Here is a 20,205-nt window from a genome sequence, read left to right as displayed (position 1 = left end):
ACATGCCGAAGCAGAGGTGGACGATCATCCAACCAGAATGGAGGTATCGTGTGGTTAGCACGATGATCCCCCCAGCCGTTATAGCTGGTATTCGCAACTGGATTTCGCTACCTATCGTAGCTCCCCAAGTGCATCACGATGCTGGGTGGGCACCAGTCCCATACACTGGCCGAAATGTCATGAGAAAATTTCTTCCCTCATGAGGACTCGAATCAGCGCGCATTCCGTAATGCGAGTCCTAGGCGGGATGCCTTAGACCGCGACGCCACAAAACACATCATAGACCAACTAATACTAGGTAAAGTGTAAATTATAATACAACTAATAAAATACTGCAAAAATAACAAACAGGAATTTACATTACTCGGGGGATCTTTCTCGCTAATTTGCGACTTAGTCTTCCTTGTTGTATACTCAAGACCACTATCTCTCAGCGATTTTCGTGACACACCTTTCCACTTATTAATTTGTCTGGATCCTTTTTTTTTTTTTTTTTTCAGATTTATTTAGCCAGTCAGTATCTACTGTAGAAATTGTCACTGTCTTGCAGTCGTCGATTTTACGCAATAGATCAACCGAAACCTGATGCACAGAGTTCAAGTACCCAGTATTCGTAAAGGGAACAAACTCCCGTGTAATAACTCTCGATGCGATGTAAACAACTGGATATGCTAGAAGTGACTAGTGACATAGACCATTGTTCCAACCAAGAAATTCATTGTTCTAACTCGTGTAGAAGTGCCTCTGATACAGATATTGAAAAACAATTTTTGTGACAGCTGTGTAAGACTGTACAGAGCATTATTCCATTAAAAACTCGATTTTGAAAAATTGTAACATAGACCATTATTCGACTCAACACTTCAATTATAAAATTACTTGGTAAAAGAAAAATAGAAACTTTTTCTGTTGTTTTTACATCTGAAATGCGATTCTTAACGGATTTTTTGTGCTCAATTCGAAAATATGCTGAAATATCTTCTAACACGCCAGGTTTTCGTACAAATCATAAAAATGTAAAAAAGTGCTAATAAATTAATTACTACCTACAAATGAAACAGTAGCTGTTTGAAACAATTCTTGTTAGAGTTGTGCGTCAGTTAAATCACAATCACAATGTACTGTACATTTTAATACTATGGAAATATTGCGCATGGTGAAGTGAGATATAAAATTAGTGTACAATAAAAAAATAAACAATTCTCAAAAAACAAAACACAAAATCTCTGGTGTGCAATCAGATTTCTCGCCAAGTCTTATCATTCAATTGTCAAGTACAGAACTGAAGAAATAAGGGTTGTGTTGGGTAGTGTATAGTACTATGGGTGTGTTCGAGCTTCAATTACATCAACATTATGAACTAGACATAAGGAAGGGTGCGTCAGACATTGTTTATGTTTACTCTTAGCGGTGATATTCAAACAGTCGGTAAAGTAGTCAGATGTTATTAGACAGTTGTAACGCAACACTTGCAATACAAAAGATAGTTGGTTCCCATTAAAGAAAAAGTTGACTATAATATATTGAAAATTATTTCATGTACAAAAAGTACGTGTATCAGATGTCCCCTTCGATGTAATTTAACTTGTAATTGTCGGTTTGTGTATATCTGGAGTATTTCACATGCTATCAGAGATGAAAATGTTAAGTGGATCACTCTGTATGTATTAAACTCACATTTTATCTCCTCATTAATGGTACGGTATGCCATACTGACTTGTTTCACGGATTTTGTATGCATACTCGGCTAATACCAGCCCACTTTAAGTACTAGTCCCAGTTAAATTGATTCATAGATCCTGAATATGAACAAAATTCGTTCAATAGTTTATGAGAAGTCACCGTACACAAACATGCACCGTGCCAAAAAACCAAACTTTTGTAGCCTGTCAAGAATGCTGACAATGTGTATTTCAGTGTAAGTGTCAAAATCGAGTTTTTGCAGCATCACATTTCTTCCTATACTTTGTATACTTCGTATACCGGTAGCTAAAGTGAAAGTAAAAATGGGTAATAACCAAACCGTACTTTTAATTTATAGGGCGAAAAATACGTATTGCTCTTTCACAAAACGAAAACCTTTTCCCATGTTTAAACTTCTTGGGTTTCTCCAACAAGCACACCGTTTGCAGAGATATTATGAAGTAAACATTCTGTGCATTCAGCAAATACTTCTAAATCCTAAAGAAAAATGTTACCGGTACTCTTGGGTTTCAAGTCACATTCTAAACTAACAAAATAAAGATTTCTGTAGTAGTTTTTTTTTCACATACTGGTACGCTCTAGGTACGGTATAAGCTGTTGCAAGAGAGTATTTTACAAATCAAGTTATAACTGAAATAATATAAGAAAGAGTTAATATTTAAATCAATATTTCAGTGTAATTTGCCATTCCAATCCATCTACTGCACTGCTTTGGACCATGACATGGATAATAGCAATTCAAATCAAATTACATGCAGCTTACTTCTAGGCAAGAAATTTATGGAGGTAAGTAGTGACTAATATTTATGAGAATACTGTAGTTGTTTGAACGTTTTAGTGTTCCAGCATGGTGTTACAGTGCAACTTGTATATATTTTCAGCCACTGAGCACCCAGAGAGCAGAACACGAGAAAACACGCAAGCAGATTAAGGAACTGTGGCACAAAGAAGTAGCTAACTTGCACAAAGCAGTAGCACAAATGCAAAAAGCACATAGCACATACATAAGGTGTCAGAGAGAATGGCAAATGATATGTGAAGAGTCGCAGAGAACTACTACAGCTGCTGACCAGTCAACACAAGGGAAGCTAGATAAGAAAAGGCCAACGGAAGAGGAAGCCATGCAAAAGGTATGGTTCCCTTATAAATTGATGACCTTTTCTTCGATGGCATGTTTCTGTGCGTAAGTTTGATATACAGGGTGTATCAAAAGATCAGGTCAAGCCTTAAGTAGGTGATTCAGGACCTTATTTGCAAGAAAAAATCCTAATACAATTTTTCAATATTCACTCTAACCTAACACCATTTGACTTCTTTCTCTGGGGCTGTATGAATAAGAAAGTGTACCAAACGGAGATAGCAAGCAGGGAAGAGTTCGTTGCAAAGATTAACACGGCTGCAATGGAAATACACCAATATGGATTGAATAATCTGCAGTGAGAGGTGAGCTGGCATGCTGAAGAGTGTTTTCGTGCGAAAGGGGGACATTTTGAGCATCTGCTCTAGACAACTGACAATTAGCCTACCTTCTCTCGAGCAGACAGGTCCATTAGGTTTGGAATCAAATGGGAATAGATACAGTACGTGATATTCGTGTAACTTGGAAATGGGGATGAATATTGAAAAAGTGTATTAGGATTTTTTTTTTTGAAAATAAGGTCCTGAATCACCTCCTTAAGGATTAACCTGACCTTTTGATGCACCTTGTATACAGAGTGGAAGTAATAAAGTGCGAAGATTTGAATAATGTATTCCTTGGGTGAAATACAAAAAAAAGTTCAAATAACATTTTTGTGTCAGGTGAATACTGTTATAAAAAAGTTTCTCCCTAAACTTTAAATTCTGCCTTACTCGATAAATATTTGTCGTATAGTTCTAATTTTTACTTAGATACCGTAATTAAATGAAAAAAAAAAACAGGAATGTTTTGTTCCTTTACAGTTTTGCAATAACATTAATAGTTTTCGTGCAAATTAAATACAAAATTGGACACATTTTATAATATCAATAGCGAAAGTTGGCAATGTCTACCCCTCGCCCACTACAGGTAAGACAGCAACCCTGCGTTCATTACTCTGTAGTCAGAAGTACAAAAGCAAACAGCCAGTATGTGTGTTTATGTTCGAGAGAAGGAATTTGTCTTACATTTCCATGCAGTTTTGTTTGTATGTGTAATTGAATGTATTTATTTTAAGAATGCCAAAATTTATAAACCAGGAATTCCTTGACATGATTCTCATTTACAGAGAATCACATTTTATTAGTCTTGAAGATAAGCGACTTTATGAAGTACGATTTCCAGATAGGATTGTTCCCAAAACACGGTATGTCAGCATATTCGTGACACAGGAAGTGTAATACCAGAGTGTCAAAATCGTGGTGGTACTAGACCTGATGAAATTGTAAATAAGGAAGACGATATGTTGAATTTGGTGGAGCAAAATCCAGGACATAGCAGCCGTGACATCGGCCATGAATTTGGTGTATCACATTGGACTGTTTTACGAGCTTTTAAAAAACAATTAGTGTGACCATATCACACACAACACGTTCAGCATCTCTTACCTAATGATCTTCCTCCAAGTGTGGTATTTTGTGAGTGGCTGCATAATTAATGTATGCAAGATCCAGATTTCCTAAGCAATACCCTTGTGACCGATGAAGCTTGTTCCACTCAACAGGGAATTACAAACTTTCGTAATATGCACACTTATGCTTTCGAGAATCCTCATACTATACAGCAAACATATTTTCAACAGAGTTTCTCAATTAATATCTGGGCTGGTTGTAATAGATTTTTTATTGGACCATTCATCCTTCCACCTCGAATGATAGGCAGTAGATACAAGCGTGTTTCGAAGTATAATTTATCCGATCTGTTGAATGATGTCCCTTATCAGGCAAGAAGACGTATGTGGTTTCTTCATGATGGTGCACCAGCTCATATTACGCATGCAGTGTGTAGGTATTTAAACTAGAAATTTCCAAACCATTGGATTGGCCGTTTTGGGTCCATGCTATGACTTGCTAGATCACCTGACAAAAACCCAGTAGATTTTTATTTATGGGGTGATATAACTACTGATAAAAAGTAAAGTGTACATGGGCGAAATAGTTACTGAAGAAGAGCTTCACCAGCGTATTCTGCATACTGAAGAGATCAGAAACTATGACAACATATTTGCAAGAGTGCGTGAAAATTGAATGAGGAGGGTCATCCTTGATCACGTTTACCCTTGCCTGATACCCGTTCTTAAATTGCTTTATGCCCTTATATAAATCTTTAATGTTATTTTCTTACCATTTGTTTCTACCTCATTCAGTTTTTCCTTCAAATAATCTCTCTGTTTATTCCTAAGTGTACGACTTGCTTTCCATTTGTCATTGAAATAATTATCTCTATTCACCTCAACTGGATCCTGTAAGAATTTCTGTTTTGCCTGTTTCCTTCTTTCTACTACTATGGAACAATCTTCATCAAACCACTCTTTCTTTTTCACAGTTTCATAATAACCTATGCTCTGATCAGCTGCAATTTTGATACTATCTCTGATATTTTTCCACCTGCCATTACATCTAACTCTTCCTCAACTTCGTCGAAACTTTCTAAAGCGGCAAACATATTTGAAATTTCGACCTGATAATGTTGCTCAGTTTCCTTGTCTTTTAATTTCAGAATACTAAATCTACTAATATTAACTTGTTGCTCTACTCACTTGCTTACTGAGAGTCTTTCCCTTAATTCTCCAATTACCAAACAATGGTCAGAATTACAGTCTGCCGTCCACACCTGTGGAGTAATGGTCAGCGCGTCTGGCCGTGAAACCAGGTGGCCCAGGTTCGAATCCCGGTCGGGGCAAGTTATCTGGTTGAGGTTTTTTCCGGGGTTTTCCCTCAACCCAATATGAGCAAATGCTGGGTAACTTTCGGTGTTGGACCCCGGACTCATTTCACCGGCATTATCATCTTCATCTCATTCAGACGCTAAATAACCTGGATGTTGATATAGCATCGTAAAATAACCCAATAAAAAAAAAATTACAATCTGCCCCCCCCCCCCCGAAGTTTCGAATGTCTACTATACTAGTATGTCTTCGTTCATCTATCAACATGTGATCTATTTGGTTGTGTGTCAATCCATTTAGAGAAGTCCAAGTATATTTATGTACCTATATCCTTATGGGGGAATGTTGTACTTTTGACAATTACATTTTTTGATGTTGCAAAGTTGACTAATCTAACTCCATTGTCATTACTAGTTACGTGTAGGCTCTCTTTTCCAATAGTTGGTTTAAAAATATTCTCCCATCCTACTTTAGCGTTGAAATCTCCCAATAAAATTTTCATGTGATATCCAGATAACTGATCAAAAGTGTGTTCCAATTCCTCATAGAAGCTATCCTTTATATAGTCTTCCTCTTCTGTAGGGGTGTGAGTATAACTATATCACACCATTTACCCTTAAGTACTAGCAAAACACGATAACCTGTCACTGATAAATTCTACCTTTTTTTTACTGCTGATTTTATTCTTTTATGAACAAATAATCCTGTTCCTAATAGGTGATTATTGTTTCCTTCCCCATAATACAAGTAATCTCCTATTTGTGATATACCATTCCCATCTAACTTAACTCTTGTACTTCCACGAAGTCTATTCTATATAGTTCTTTTACTAATGTTACCCCTCCTGTTCTATAAAAACTAGTAACTTTCCAAGTACCAAATCTCATAATCTTATTCCTTTGCTGTGGTCGTGCCAGAGAATCAGTCCCATTCCGAGGCTTATTGTGTGGTTTCGTAACAAGCTGTTTTTTTTTTTACGTTGATGGGTTGTTAGTCCTTCCCCCGACCCCCAACCTGGAGGACCACTCCTTATCGACTGTCCATGACTGCTTACTCAATATATTCGCAGCTACCCTCCATATCTGGAGGCTGTCTCCTCTATCCGCAACCTGAGGATACGCCACGCCGTGGTGGTAGGGACCCACTATACATGGTTTTGAACACACTAGTTTTGTTTTATTTCCGTTGCACAAACTTATCTGACACTGCTTGCGGCTACCATCAGGCAGAGGGCAAGTTCGATGTGGGTTGTTGCATCCTCTTGTTTCTGTAGGGACATACCAATTCTTTAGCAATGCTGTTGATGCACGAACTTCGAGACATCTTAGAGTCTCTGGCTCATTGCTCACATGCTGTATTTTCTGCACATCAGATCGACAACATTGACACCAAATTTTGTCTTATTGTAAAATATAATGGTCTCAGGAGTTTATTTATTCTGTGTTTCATTAATCGAAACATCAGGGTGCAGTGTACTGAGAATTAGTACATTTTTTGCCTTTTTAGCTTGGTACAAAATGAGAGTGGCGTCTCTTGCTTTATATAGAACAGTGTTATACAGAGGATCTCAGGAATTCTTTACAGAAGTTGGCACTTCTGTTCTAGCTCTGTTCAGTGTGTCTACAATACTGGTAGCTATTTTCTTCAATTCCAAGGCTAGGCTCCATAAAGTGAAAAAAATGTGTGTTCTGACATTTCTCCCTTTATCGAGGAAAGACTCAAGGAGGCGCAAGACTACATGGTCACCGAGCATTCTCCCAGCTGGTCTCGTCTCATCTTTTCCTAGATAGGGGAAACCATGAAGGACATAACCAACCTTCGCATCAATAGTAAACCAGAATTTGATACCAAATTTATCTGGTTTGTTGCTCATATAGGTACTGTGTAAATGGACACCTGCACTTAGAAGGCAACAATTGTTCATGTATAGTTATATGTACGTACGTATATTCTGAAGGTCTTTAGCAGGTAATACAGTTGCCAATAAACCTATTCCATATTTCAGTGGCCAAACAAAACTTGTCATTTTGCTTTTGGTGAGTTCTCGTTGCTCTCAAATCAAACCTAAGACATTTCATAATTTCTAGAAACCTATTTTTGACAGTCTCCGTAAAAAATGGAGGACCCCACTCTCGACTCCAGAGGTCAATAAATTTGAGAGCTCTGGTCCCATATGCTCCTCGGCAGTACAAGACTGCAATGAATGCATCAAGTTCTTCCAGCTCAACAGTCCATGAGTCATTGCCAAGAACACTGTGAACCTCTGTCTCAGTGCAATGCTTTATTAGGCGCAAAATAGGCTCATTGATGAAAATACGCCAAACTCTTGCGGGGGATTCTTTCTCAATGCCCCTCTTTGTGTAACAAGTAGGACCCGATGTCTCTCGAATAACGTTCTGATTACCGTGTCTACCTGGATTGGATCCAGAAACAATACGAGTCCAAGAACTTTCGTTTGTGCCTCGTTCGTCTTCGCCTATATCATGCCTGCCTACAGGAACATTCACAGGGCGGGCGGTTTGAACACCAATACTTCAGTGCCCAATTTCGGTAGAAATTCCATCACTGATAGCAGCAGCTAGGATGCAGGTATTAGGAAGATGACAATTTCCAGCACGACCTTTCCTCCCGCGGTTTCTCGCAGTTGCTCTGCGATCTTAAAAAAAAAAAAAAAGAGAGGATTTTACTTGTACATTCAATATTTGTATAGTCATTGCGCAAAAAAAAAAAAAAAAAAAAAATTAATGAAATGCTTACGACTGCAGTTTTCTGTTCTTGTGGGCCTTTGCTGGTTTTCCTGCAGCTTATCCTGCTCACTGGCACTGTCTTCACTACTGCTGCCAGTTGAGTGACGTAGTATGAATTCGTCTTCACTAATCATTGACTCACATTCTGATTTAGACTCCGGCTGTTCATTCTCGAATTACGAAGGCGAAATGTCAAAACAAGTCCCAATTTCAGAATCACTAAGTCCGCGCGACATGTTTCAGCGCGTCCTTCACTGACAACTGTTATAGTACAGGCAATATCAATAGGCGGGTTTTTGGTTTGGTACGGAAACAACTCACTCTACACTTTCTCTAGCGGTTTATGACCTGAACAAAGAAACCTTTCTGTCGCTCCGTTCGAATGTTGGTTGTTGACAAGTGCTTGTCTGTGATACTACTGTGCTACATTCTGTTCGTAAATACAATATATATCTCATAATAAACGATATTTTTAAACAGCTACTAATCATCAGAGTACTGTAATCGCTATCATATCTCAATCGGGCGCTGATATAAGAAGCCTTACCAAAGGTGGTGTTTATCAACTTCACTGTTTCTTGAAAGAACTGTGAGGAAATTAAAAATCAATGCAGACAGTCACTGTCAAAGGCCAGTGGCGCTTCTTTACGATCGGTCCAGAGAATTTATGCAAAAGGAAGACAAATAGCAGTAAAACAATGATCCTATGGAGCCTAATTTTACATATATTTATTTAAAGAATACACGGACAGATGTAGATAATATGGAATTTTACATTTAGATTAATAATATTTTTTTAGATATTGTAATATTTTATTTTATGCTATATTAAGTTGTTTATTTAAGACATTAACAGTGGAAAATTGTTTCATTATTTAGATTGTTGAAGACCATTATTAAGTTAATTTAATTTTCTTAGAAATTGTTCATGGAATAAGGTAAATTTCTTAATTGGTATGCTAATTATGTCTCTGTCAAATGGAGTATTATATTGTAATCTACTACATGTTCTTGACTGCTAAATTTTTAGGAGTTCCAGTGTTAGTTATAATTAGATAAAATACATTACGTTTGGGAATAAAATATTATTAGGGTCATAAAATGAAATATTATTTAATAGCTTGTCAATAATACATTAACTTGAGTAGATATAACTGTGACTGGCGAATATTTATCGACCTTTTTTCATTGAATATATGCTATTTCAACACTTCTTGTATTGAATTGTTGATGGACTTCAATAATACAGACGCATAAACAAGACTGAATGAAACTCACCACATAGAATCAGAATAGTGCTGAGTGCCCAATTTATAAAACGATTTTTTGTGTCATACTTATTATGTTATTTATTTTATTAAGCTAAGTCATTCGTAAGTGTGCTTTCATTACGAAACTCGTTCATGTTATAATAATATACATACTCCACAATCAGTAAACATACATTAATATTTTGTACTTCAATGTTTAATTTTATCGTGATTTATAAAGTTGGTAAGTATACTGCATAAGCATTATTTAGTATTTACTATTTCAACACAACATTCTTTTTTTTTTATTTTTTTATTTTAGTAGATTATTTTACGACGCTTTATCAACATCTTTGGTTATTTAGCATCTGAATGAGATAAAGGTGATAATGTCGGTCAAATGAGTCCGGGGTCCAGCACCGAAAGTTACCCAGCATTTTCTCATACTGGGTTGAGGGAAAACCCCGGAAAAAACCTCAACCAGATAACTTGCCCCGACCGAGCATTGAACCCGGGCCACCTGGTTTCGCGGCCAGACGCGCTGACTGTTACTCCACAGGTGTACACAACATTCTGAAAATACATAAATACAAAGTATTTGTGTAATGCTAAACGTTTGATTTATATTAGGTTTACATTACACTTTATTATATTTGTGAAATGACTTAACTTGCAAAATATTATAATGATAATATTGAGTGAAGAATGTAGGCCCTATTTGTAATTACTACAAATCACGTTATTATTTTATTTATTTTCTAAGTTTTCCTGCAGTGAAAAAGTATCAATGGAGTTATTTGGGACAGGACCATACACCAAGCAGGTTCTGAGGGGTGTAGGAGTCGGGGTAGAGAAGTAGGGGTTCGCCAGAACCGCCGATTTCTTTTGCCCCTAGTATAACTGTTGATGGAGGAATGATACCGACCTGGCTTGACATGACGCAATGCGCATTAGCAAACATTTTCAAATTGGCTTAGGAGTCCGTTGGTCTAATAATGCCGCGGAATGAATTACAAGAATGGCGAAAAACAACGATGTCGAATAACTGTCATTTGACCGCTGTTGGTAACAGTAGGTAAGTAGAAGCTGCTTCAAGAAACTGTAAAATGTAAAAAAATGAAAATACGCGTAAAATATAATCTCAACTAAGATATTAATAGTCGCAAATTCTCGAATGTGCATGAAACTAATTGGCAACATTATGAGACGTTAAATATCGAAAGCAGTCAATTGATTGCCTCTAGTTGTCCTAGTGTTAGTCACTCTCTGGACAGCTTACTCATATAAATGAGTTTCGTTCCTTTTTTGTTTTGTTCTACATCTTTATCACAGTCATTTGACTGCTGTTGGTAACAGTAGGTAAGTAGAAGCTGCTTCAAGAAGCTGTAAAATGTAAAAAAATGAAAATACGCGTAAAATATAATCTCAACTAAGATATTAATAGTCGCAAATTCTAGAATGTGTATGAAACTAATTGGCAACATTATGAGCAAATATCGAAAGCAGTCAATTGACTGCCTCTAGTCGTCCTAGTGTTAGTCACTCCCTGGACAGCTTACTCATAAAAATGAGTGTCGTTCCTTTTTTGTTTTGTTCTACATCTTTATCACAGTTTAGTATATACAGTCACGAAGCTTGAGTTGTTGAGGGTACTAGAAACAATAGACTGTGAAGGTACTATTTCGCATTGTCTGTAATGAGGCGATAGTAGCGATCCTAGTGGTTAGCAACTATCTATGGATGCATATTTACTACGTATTGAGCTTCGTGACTGTATATACTAGACTGTGTCTTTATCATAAATATTATCGTGTCTTAGTCACTCTCTGGACAGTTTACTCATAAATGAGTGTTGTTCCTTTTTCATTTTGTTCTACATAAATATTATTGATTCTTAGTCACTCTCTGGTCAGCTTACTCATAAAGTAGATAAGTGTTGTTCTTTTTCTTATTTTGTTAAGATGTGTCATGTACTTGGATCATTGCACAACATACCTTCCTGAGTGTTATTTCCAATCATTTATGTTCAGGCTCTGGAAGCAGAAGCAGCCTACAAAGCCAGTGTGACAGAAGCGAATGACTGCCACGCCCATACACAGAAAGTAAAATCTATTGTTCTTCAGCGTCTACGCGAATTAATTTTGCAGAGTGATTATGTGATTAAAACAGTGACAGTAGCATATTTTCAGCTGCAACATACACTAAGCACGCCACTTCCTACACAGGTATGTAAATTAAAACTAAATATGATATATTTTACCTTAGTGACTTTTTCATGTAGAAATGTGATACAGTAAAACCTCGATAAGATGCGCCCGCTTATTACGCTATTCCGTGTAATACGCTTTTTTTGTCCGGTCCCTGCACATTTAATATATAACGCCTTTATAAAATACCCCATTTGTTGCACTCAAGTCCCTCGTAATAAGCTACACTATTTTTGTGAAATATTTTCGATGTAATTTTCAGCAGTGTAACAGCAACGAAACATTTTGGCCATTTAACTCACTGGTGCCATTAACTTGAAAAGTACTGGTATTCCTTTACCTGAGCACTTTTAATCTACATACTGTACAATACCGGTACCCCACCTTCTTGTTGTGCTCTCTTATTCGACCCTTTACCTCTGCGCTTAAAGCCTATATGCAGTTACAATACCCCACCTTTTTGCTAACCCTCTCTCTCGAACAACATTCCTCACTTGGCCGTAATAAAATTCTGTAAATTTTTGCTGGTCAATTTGTTGTTCTTTGTGTATTGAAGTGTCTGGGAGTGTGATTACAATGAGTGTTAAACGAAAAGTGCTTTCTATGTCGGAAAAATTGGAAATCTTACGAAAGTACGATTAAAACAGTACTTTTAATCAAAACAACTCTCTGATTCATTAGGAATCCCATCATCGACATTAAGGACGATAATAAAAAATCGCGACTCTATCACTGCATCTGTGACGTACGTCGGGAGAATGTAATCACAGGAAAGTGAAGTGTGGTGAACATGAGGACTTGGAGAACATTGATCGACTGGCTTCATCAGTCTTGAAGTGCAACCATACCCATAAGTGGCCCCATCATGCAAGAGAAGGCGCGCGAAATCGCATGCAAATTAAACGTCGGTATTTCTGCTGCCAATGGTTGGCTTGACAGATTTAAACGACGACATGGAATTGTTTACTGCCATATTTCCGGCGAGTCAAGAACTGTCAGTGAAAGTGACGTTAGGGAGTGGAAAAGCAGAGTGCTGCCTAATCTGATTTCAAGATACGAACCCCGTGATATTTTCAAGGCATACGAATGTGGTTTATTTTTTAAGCTCATGCCCGACAAATCATACGTTTTCAAAGGAGAAAAGTTTCATGGGGAAATTTAAGTAAGGAGAGGGTAACAGTGCTCGTTGCTACTAATTCTGATGGCTCTGAAAAGCTGCCTCTGGTCGTGATAGGAAAATCAGAAAAGCCGCCTTGCTTCAAACATGTAAAGAATCTGCTATGTGTTTATAAGAACCAGGCACTTGCATAGAAATGTTAAATGTTATGTTTTATTTAACGACGCTCGCAACTGCCGAGGTTATATCAGTGTCGCCGGTGTGCCGGAATTTTGTCCCGCAGGAGTTCTTTTACATGCCAATAAATCTACTGACATGAGCATGTCGCATTTAAGCACTTTTAAATGCCATCGACCTGCCCCGTGATAGAACCCGTAACTTTGGGGATAGAAAGCCAGTGCTATACCAACTGCACCGACCAGGCTGACACGTGCATGGATGACCAGCGATTTGTTTGTCACGTGGTTAAAGGATTTGGACAACAAGATGGTGAAAGCAGGATGCAAAATTCTGTTGTTTGTAGACAACTGTCCCGCTCCTTCCAAAAAATGTGGAAATGAAAAATGTGGCGCTTGCCTTTTTGCCCCCATGCTTCAGCCCATGGACCAAGGGATCATAAAAGTTCTCAAACATTTTTATCGCAAGAGAATCACCCTGCGGTACCTGCAAGACATTGACAGTGGAGAATCAAAACCTGTCACACTTCTGGATGCTGTCAATTATGTCAGCGCTGCATGGGAGGGAATCCAGCCCCTTACCATCACTAATTGCTTCAGAAAAGCTGGATTTAACAAGGTATGAAACGTAATTTAATGACAGTAAATTTATATTGTAAGTTATACCTTTCTGTTATCGCAGTTACTTACTGTACATTTTTTTTTAAATTCATAGGGTTCCAATAATTCGTTGCCTGAAAGCAGTTCCCATCTGATGTACGAGGCGTGTTCTGAAAGTAAGTTCCAAAAGGGTGTAATAAGTAAACGGGAAGATATTTACAAACCATTTTTGTTGCATTGTATTCCCCACACTTCAATTACTTCTCAACATAATCTCCACCATTATTGAGGCATTTATTGAGTCGTGGCACAAGTATTTTTATCCCCTCATTGTAGAATTCGCCCGACTGCGATGCGAACCACTCCCGCACTGCTGTTTTCACTTCATCGTCGCCATCAAAACGACCACCGAGGAACTTCTTGAGGTGCAGGAAGAGATGAAAGTCATTCGGATCCAAATCCGGGCTGTAGGGGGCATGGTAAATTTGTTCCCAGCCAAATTTCGAGATGAGATTTTGGGTGTCATGAGCTGTGTGTGGCCGAGCGTTGTCATGAAGCAACACAACTCCGTCGGTCAGCATCCCACGTCTCTTGTTCTGAATTGCGTGACAGAGCTTCTTCAAGGTCTGACAATAGGTTTCTCTATTAATGGTTTCACCCCGAGGCAAGAATTCGATGAGTAGGACTCCTTTTCTGTCCCAAAAAACAGTGCACATGATCTTGCGTGTTGATACGGTTTGTTTGAAATTCTTTTTCCTTGGCAGTGCAGTATGCCTCCATTCCATGGACTGCTGCTTCGATTCAGGTGTCATGTGAGACACCCAAGTCTCGTCACCTGTCACGATATGGTCAAGAAACTCATTGCCTCGCTCACTGTAACGTGTGAGAAAGCTCAATGCACTAGAAGCTCGTTTGGTTTTGTGTTCCTCGGTGAGCATCTTGGGTACCCATTGTGAGCACAATTTTTGATATCGTAATCGATCTGTCACAATTTTGTAGAGAACACTCCGTGACATTTGTGGAAAATTCAAGGAAAGCGAAGAAATTGTGAACCTCCTGTCCTCATGAATTTTTTCATCGACAGCACGCACCAAATCGTCATTGATCAAAGATGGCCGACTGGTACACTGCTCGTCATGCACAGAGACGCGGCCCTCGTTGAACTTCCTAACCCATCTCCTGACCATTCCATCACTAATGGCATCATCACCATAAACCTCACAAAGTTCACGATGAATGTCAGCTGGTTTTATGTTTCTCGCATTCAAGAAATGGATAACAGACCGCATCTCACAGTCGGCGGGGTGCTCGATCACTTTGAACATTTCAACTGATCACAACTAACCGCACACACGGTCTGAAGCTCTGAAACTGCATGCACAGCTTGCCTGAGGAGTGAAGAAGAAAACACGCATGCACAAAATAACGATTGGAGTGATGCGACGGCTATAATTGAAAACGGAACTTACTTTAAGAACACGCCTCATAACTGATAATGAAGATGATGATGAGGCTTGAGTTGCTGTGCGCGAAAAGCTGGGCGATGATCACTTGGAGGATTTCATTTCTGTAGACGATTGTGTTGTGACCTCAGATATTCTTGATTTAGATGACCTCATAGAAAATCATGCCACAGTTGAAGAAGGGGGTGAAGAGAAGGAATCAGTTCAATCTGTTCCCACATGACAGGAAGACCATGCAGCGATGACAGTGATAAGACAATTTATCAGTGCTTGTTCTGATGATATGTCAGTTAATGTAAATTCATATTTAAATTGTGTTGAAAATGTGATTATTCGTTGTAAGGGTTCATGCACACAGCAAACAACTATAAATGACTTTTTTTTTCGAAAGAATTAAGTACAGTACAGTAATGGCAAAAAAAAAACCGGACCGACCCTTGTAGCTGATTTCAGAGCCGTGTTCACAGTGACAGCACAATAGACTGGTTCGAATCCTGCCTGAGAAGGAAACTTTTTTTGTTCCTTATTCAAATTTATTCCCAATACTTTTCGATTGCAGCGATATTTTACTACTTAATTAACTTCTTATTACCAGAACATGAATTTTACCAGCTCATTTTCTAATGGCTTTCGAAGTGGGCTATGTCAGCAGTTGAAACTACAACAATTTGAATAGATTACTCTCTATCTTGTGAATGCAGGCATGACATGCACAGTGGGTCATTTCAGGGACTTTGATTATTCCGTCAGTCTGGTTTTTTGATATACAGTAATTACATAATGGAGTAATACTGTATTACCTTTCATGAATAATAATGTATTTCAATAAAGAAAAATGCTAATAGATACTGTATATAAGTCAAAATTATTACCGGTATACCAGCCTAATACATGGTTTACTCGTGGTCCCTTGAACAGCATCTTATCAGGGTTTTACTGTAATTTATTCTTAAGATTTTGCATTTTTCACAAGATGAAACCATCTGCAGTGATACTGTGAATATAAATTGCGATTTGCTACAATGAAGAGAAAGAAAATGGTAAGAATGGCATTGGTAGGACTAGAGAACCGTGTTATAACATTGCTGTCAGAAATTGAAGACCTCCCCAGAAAAAGAATGTATTGGTAACATCAAATTCTTGAAATATGTGATTTAAACGGAAGAAGTAATTCTGAAACATTCATTTATAAAAATAAATTATTGCATTCAACTACTGAATAAACTTGTATCCTTAATTAGTCAAATGGTTTTGTTAGTAAATATTAGGTGTAATGAAATATGCCTCTGAAATTAGTTTCCTTTCTCCTGAAACATGAATTACAATTATGTTGGTTACATCCTTATTCCAGTGAGGTTTTCAATTTATACTTTCCATGTTCTAACTAGAAAAGCTTGTTGATAATATAACTTTTAATCAACTGTGATATTAGTATTGTGAAGTTGAATTTTATTTATGTTTTATGGAAAACAGTAGGGATATATTGTGAATACACATTCTTCTCTCTCACTTTCTTCCTCCTTATATATTAGAGAGACATCGACAAAGGACATACATCAATATCTAACGCAGAATTTGCAACCAAGTATGTTGCTTCATGAGTGTTACATATCAGCTATTGTATATATCACAGCTAGCTGTTGTCAGAGTTCCTCTAATTGCTGTACAGGTCCTTGCTTCAGCTGCAGCAATGATCTCAGGGAGCATATTCTTTCTTACCTCTTGAGCCAGAGCCTTTACATGTCGAGCAATGTAATATGGAGTTTATGCTTATCTTGAACTTTCCCTTACTGGTAACAACTTTATTGAGTTCCTGCCCTTAATGGCTTGAAACCTTCAGACAACCAATGTTGAAGAAACTCAAATCTTTGGCACACAACAGAGCAAACGCCTTGAATACATTGCTTGTCTTTTGTAGGTAAGATGTTAGTGTGCCTCTCAGTATTAACTGAAATTAAATTTATGTGCTTTTAAATGAAATAAAAGAGAATTCAGTGAAACTGAACAATATACGCGAGATACATATCTCACAGAAATTTTATCTTCATGCACTACAAGACAAAGTGAATTCCATTCGTGATTGGCCAGTCCTTCACATATCTGTAACTGATAGATTATATTCTGCATATTATGCTTTGACGATAACCCAACTGTATGGTAATACCTGGAGAGCTCAATGTGATCTGCCTTTCATAATCCCAGAGCCATCCATCCAAAAAGAGAATGAAACTATTCGAATATTCGTTGAACCAAACACTGAGGCATTCTGCAAGATGGAAGAGCTTTGCATACTGTCACTACAACACCAGGTGTTTGATGGCAATATATTGTTTATTTTTTTCCTAACTAGTCGAGCAGGACTGTAATGGTCACTTTTGTCATTGTAATGGTAGATGTTGTAGTATCGTCTTCTTTGTTATGATCACTATTATAATAATAATAATAATAATAATAATAATAATAATAATAATAATAATAATAATAATAATAATCTGTGGCGCTACAGTCCACGAAGGGCCAAGACTGACCAGCTGGCTGCTGGCCTCACAGCCACATGCCGAAGCAGAGGTGGATGATCATACAACCAGAATGGAGGTATCGTGTGGTTAGCACGATGAGCCCTCAGCCATTATAGCTGGTTTGCGTAACTGGATTTCGCTACCTATCGTAGCTTCCCAAACACATCACGATGCTGGGTGGGTACTGGTCCCATACACTGGCCGAAATTTCATGAGAAAATTTCTTCCTCCATGAGGACTCGAACCAGCACACATTCTGTAATGCAAGTCCAAGGCAGGATGCCTTAGACCACGATGCCACGGCGTAGGACTTTTTTTTTTTCTTAGATTAAGAGAAATGAAATATACAAAACAAGAACTCCATACTTTTTGACAATTACATATTTGATTAGACTAGTAAGAGTCTAATAGCAAAAGACACCTCTGGAAAGGAATCATGTTCTTAAATTCATCAATGTCTTTATCTACATTGATGGATGATACAATTTCTTGTTATATATTTAGGACCATCCTTTCTTGTTTTTGGATGGTTATTAGTTTGTTTTTTACTAAAATGAGATTTGGAAACGTCCCTTCCCATGAGCAACTTGTCACTGAGAATGAAACAATACTTATCATACACCTGTCATCACTGACAGTAACTAGGTGGATATAAAAATAGATTTTTTCATGAATAAGCAAGTTCCGTGAAATTTGTATTGGAAAGCAGTCTGGTTAGTAGAGGGGAACAAGCAGGGTTTGTCCAAAACACATGAGCTATGCTGATCCGATCCAGAGTTAGCATTCGTCGTGCATAACCGAAAATTGATTAAGAAGGAAAAAGGGTTATTTATGAAATATATTTGCGTTTTGTAAATTTTCGAGGCATTTCTTATTATCTACGTAGTTTGAGGGGTCCACAGGATTATCAGAGAGTGTCCAGGCACCCCCATAGCTCCGCCTATGGTTTCATCCTATTAATGTATCTCACCTAAAATGCATTTCTTCATACAGCTATACTGACAGAGGCAGGAAAGTCTTAGCTGACCTTATCTCTAGTTGTCCGAATCAAAAATTATAATTAATGACAAAGTATTTCGATTTCACTGTTTCAGTTTCAGACATTGTGTGAGAGCAGCCAGCTCTACGATCCAGGCACTCAATATGCAGAGTATGTCAAAAGACTTCCTGCATCATTGGTAACACACAAGGATCAAACACAATCACCTTTCAGTTTTGAACCATATTCAAAGGGAATTAATAAACTCCTTGATCAAGAACGAAAGTCAACGGATTCAGTTGAAGGCGAGGACATGTTTAGAGGTAAACTATAGATTATAGAAAGTGGTGTAATTTGAAGAGAAGTAGGCCTTCGATGAAGCAACAAAATAGCATCGTTTTCAAGTGTGTTTCGCCCTTACAGTGGGCCTCATTATTTATTTAGTACAGTACTGAAAGTGTACAATTATTCAGTAACATTTACTTTCTCAAGTTTAACTTGTTAATTTTACAGTAGTAGCCAGGGTGCGAATTAACGGGGGGGGGATGGAGGGGATTTCCCCCCTGTTGGAAAGTTATCCCCCTCTCATAAATTGATATTAACATCCCTGCCAGGGATAACTTCTATCCCCCCTCACAAAATATAATTGTTTTAATACGAGTATACTTTATAAAATACAGTATAAAGTAAGCAAAGAAATAATATTGATGTAGTATATCACTGGCAAGCTGACAACAATCAGTAACTTAGGAATTTCACTTCTTATCTTAAGCCTACTCATGGATATAATTATTATTATGATAGATGCAAGACATGCAACTCAGTGCGACGAAGCGTTGACCCATATTGAATGAGGATAATAATAATTTTATGTATGGTATTCTCTGTCTAGGATTCTACCCCCCCCCCATCAAAAATCTTAATTCGCAACCTGGTAGTAGCAATATGATTCAGAAGACGATGTTCACACATAATAACCTGTACTCTCGAGCTGATTGGCTTTAGTCAGTTATTAATTACATAGGTATTCAGAGTGAAAAAAGTACACCATTTTTATGGCGGCCTATGCCTATACGTAAAAATGCCACACTTCATGTTCTCACTGTGTGTAAAAGAATAAATTTTATTATCCAGGTCAGAATTATTTCTAATTACAAGTACCACTAATGTATAAATAAATAATCGAACAGAATACAAAACATTTGGCTACTTCAGTGCCAAACAACTGAATGACGCTGATTGGTTTATTAGCTGAAGTAATCATGTCTGTGCAGAAGCACTTACCAGGCCACCTTCGTATGTGACAGTTAAACGTATAGTCTTCAGTTAGGAATTGTTAATTATGTAAAGTTAAATGTAGCACTCATTTAAAATTCTTGTTATCAAGTGCATTTATATATTTTGTCAGTTTTGTTAGTACTGGTACTAGTATTAATTTTCTATTTATTCACTTTATTAATAATTGATTGAATTTGGTGATAATGAAATATTGTCGAAATGAGATTGATAGGAAATAAAATATAGTCGAAATGAGATTGATAGCAACTCTGAGAAAACTTCCATCAGTAATCCCTCAAGATTAACCTGAGATAAAACTC

General features: G+C 37.5%; 1 protein-coding gene across 10 annotated transcripts in view; it reads left to right on the top strand.

Moving 5' to 3' along the window:
- Positions 1 to 20,205, top strand: part of LOC138707878 (rho GTPase-activating protein 45-like) — a 200,512-nt gene that overhangs the window by 126,721 nt on the left and 53,586 nt on the right. For all 10 annotated transcript variants that reach the window (XM_069837891.1, XM_069837889.1, XM_069837890.1 and 7 more), the window contains 4 exons: positions 2,380 to 2,490; positions 2,586 to 2,834; positions 11,577 to 11,771; positions 18,723 to 18,930. In XM_069837891.1, the coding sequence (XP_069693992.1) occupies positions 2,380 to 2,490; positions 2,586 to 2,834; positions 11,577 to 11,771; positions 18,723 to 18,930 (763 nt within the window). The remainder of the gene's footprint in view (positions 1 to 2,379; positions 2,491 to 2,585; positions 2,835 to 11,576; positions 11,772 to 18,722; positions 18,931 to 20,205) is intronic.

Source organism: Periplaneta americana, chromosome 10, assembly GCF_040183065.1.
Source record: "Periplaneta americana isolate PAMFEO1 chromosome 10, P.americana_PAMFEO1_priV1, whole genome shotgun sequence".
Classification (NCBI taxonomy): domain Eukaryota; kingdom Metazoa; phylum Arthropoda; class Insecta; order Blattodea; family Blattidae; genus Periplaneta; species Periplaneta americana.
The sequence above is the reverse complement of the archived record's forward strand: the minus strand, read 5'-3'. Positions and strand labels throughout refer to the sequence as shown.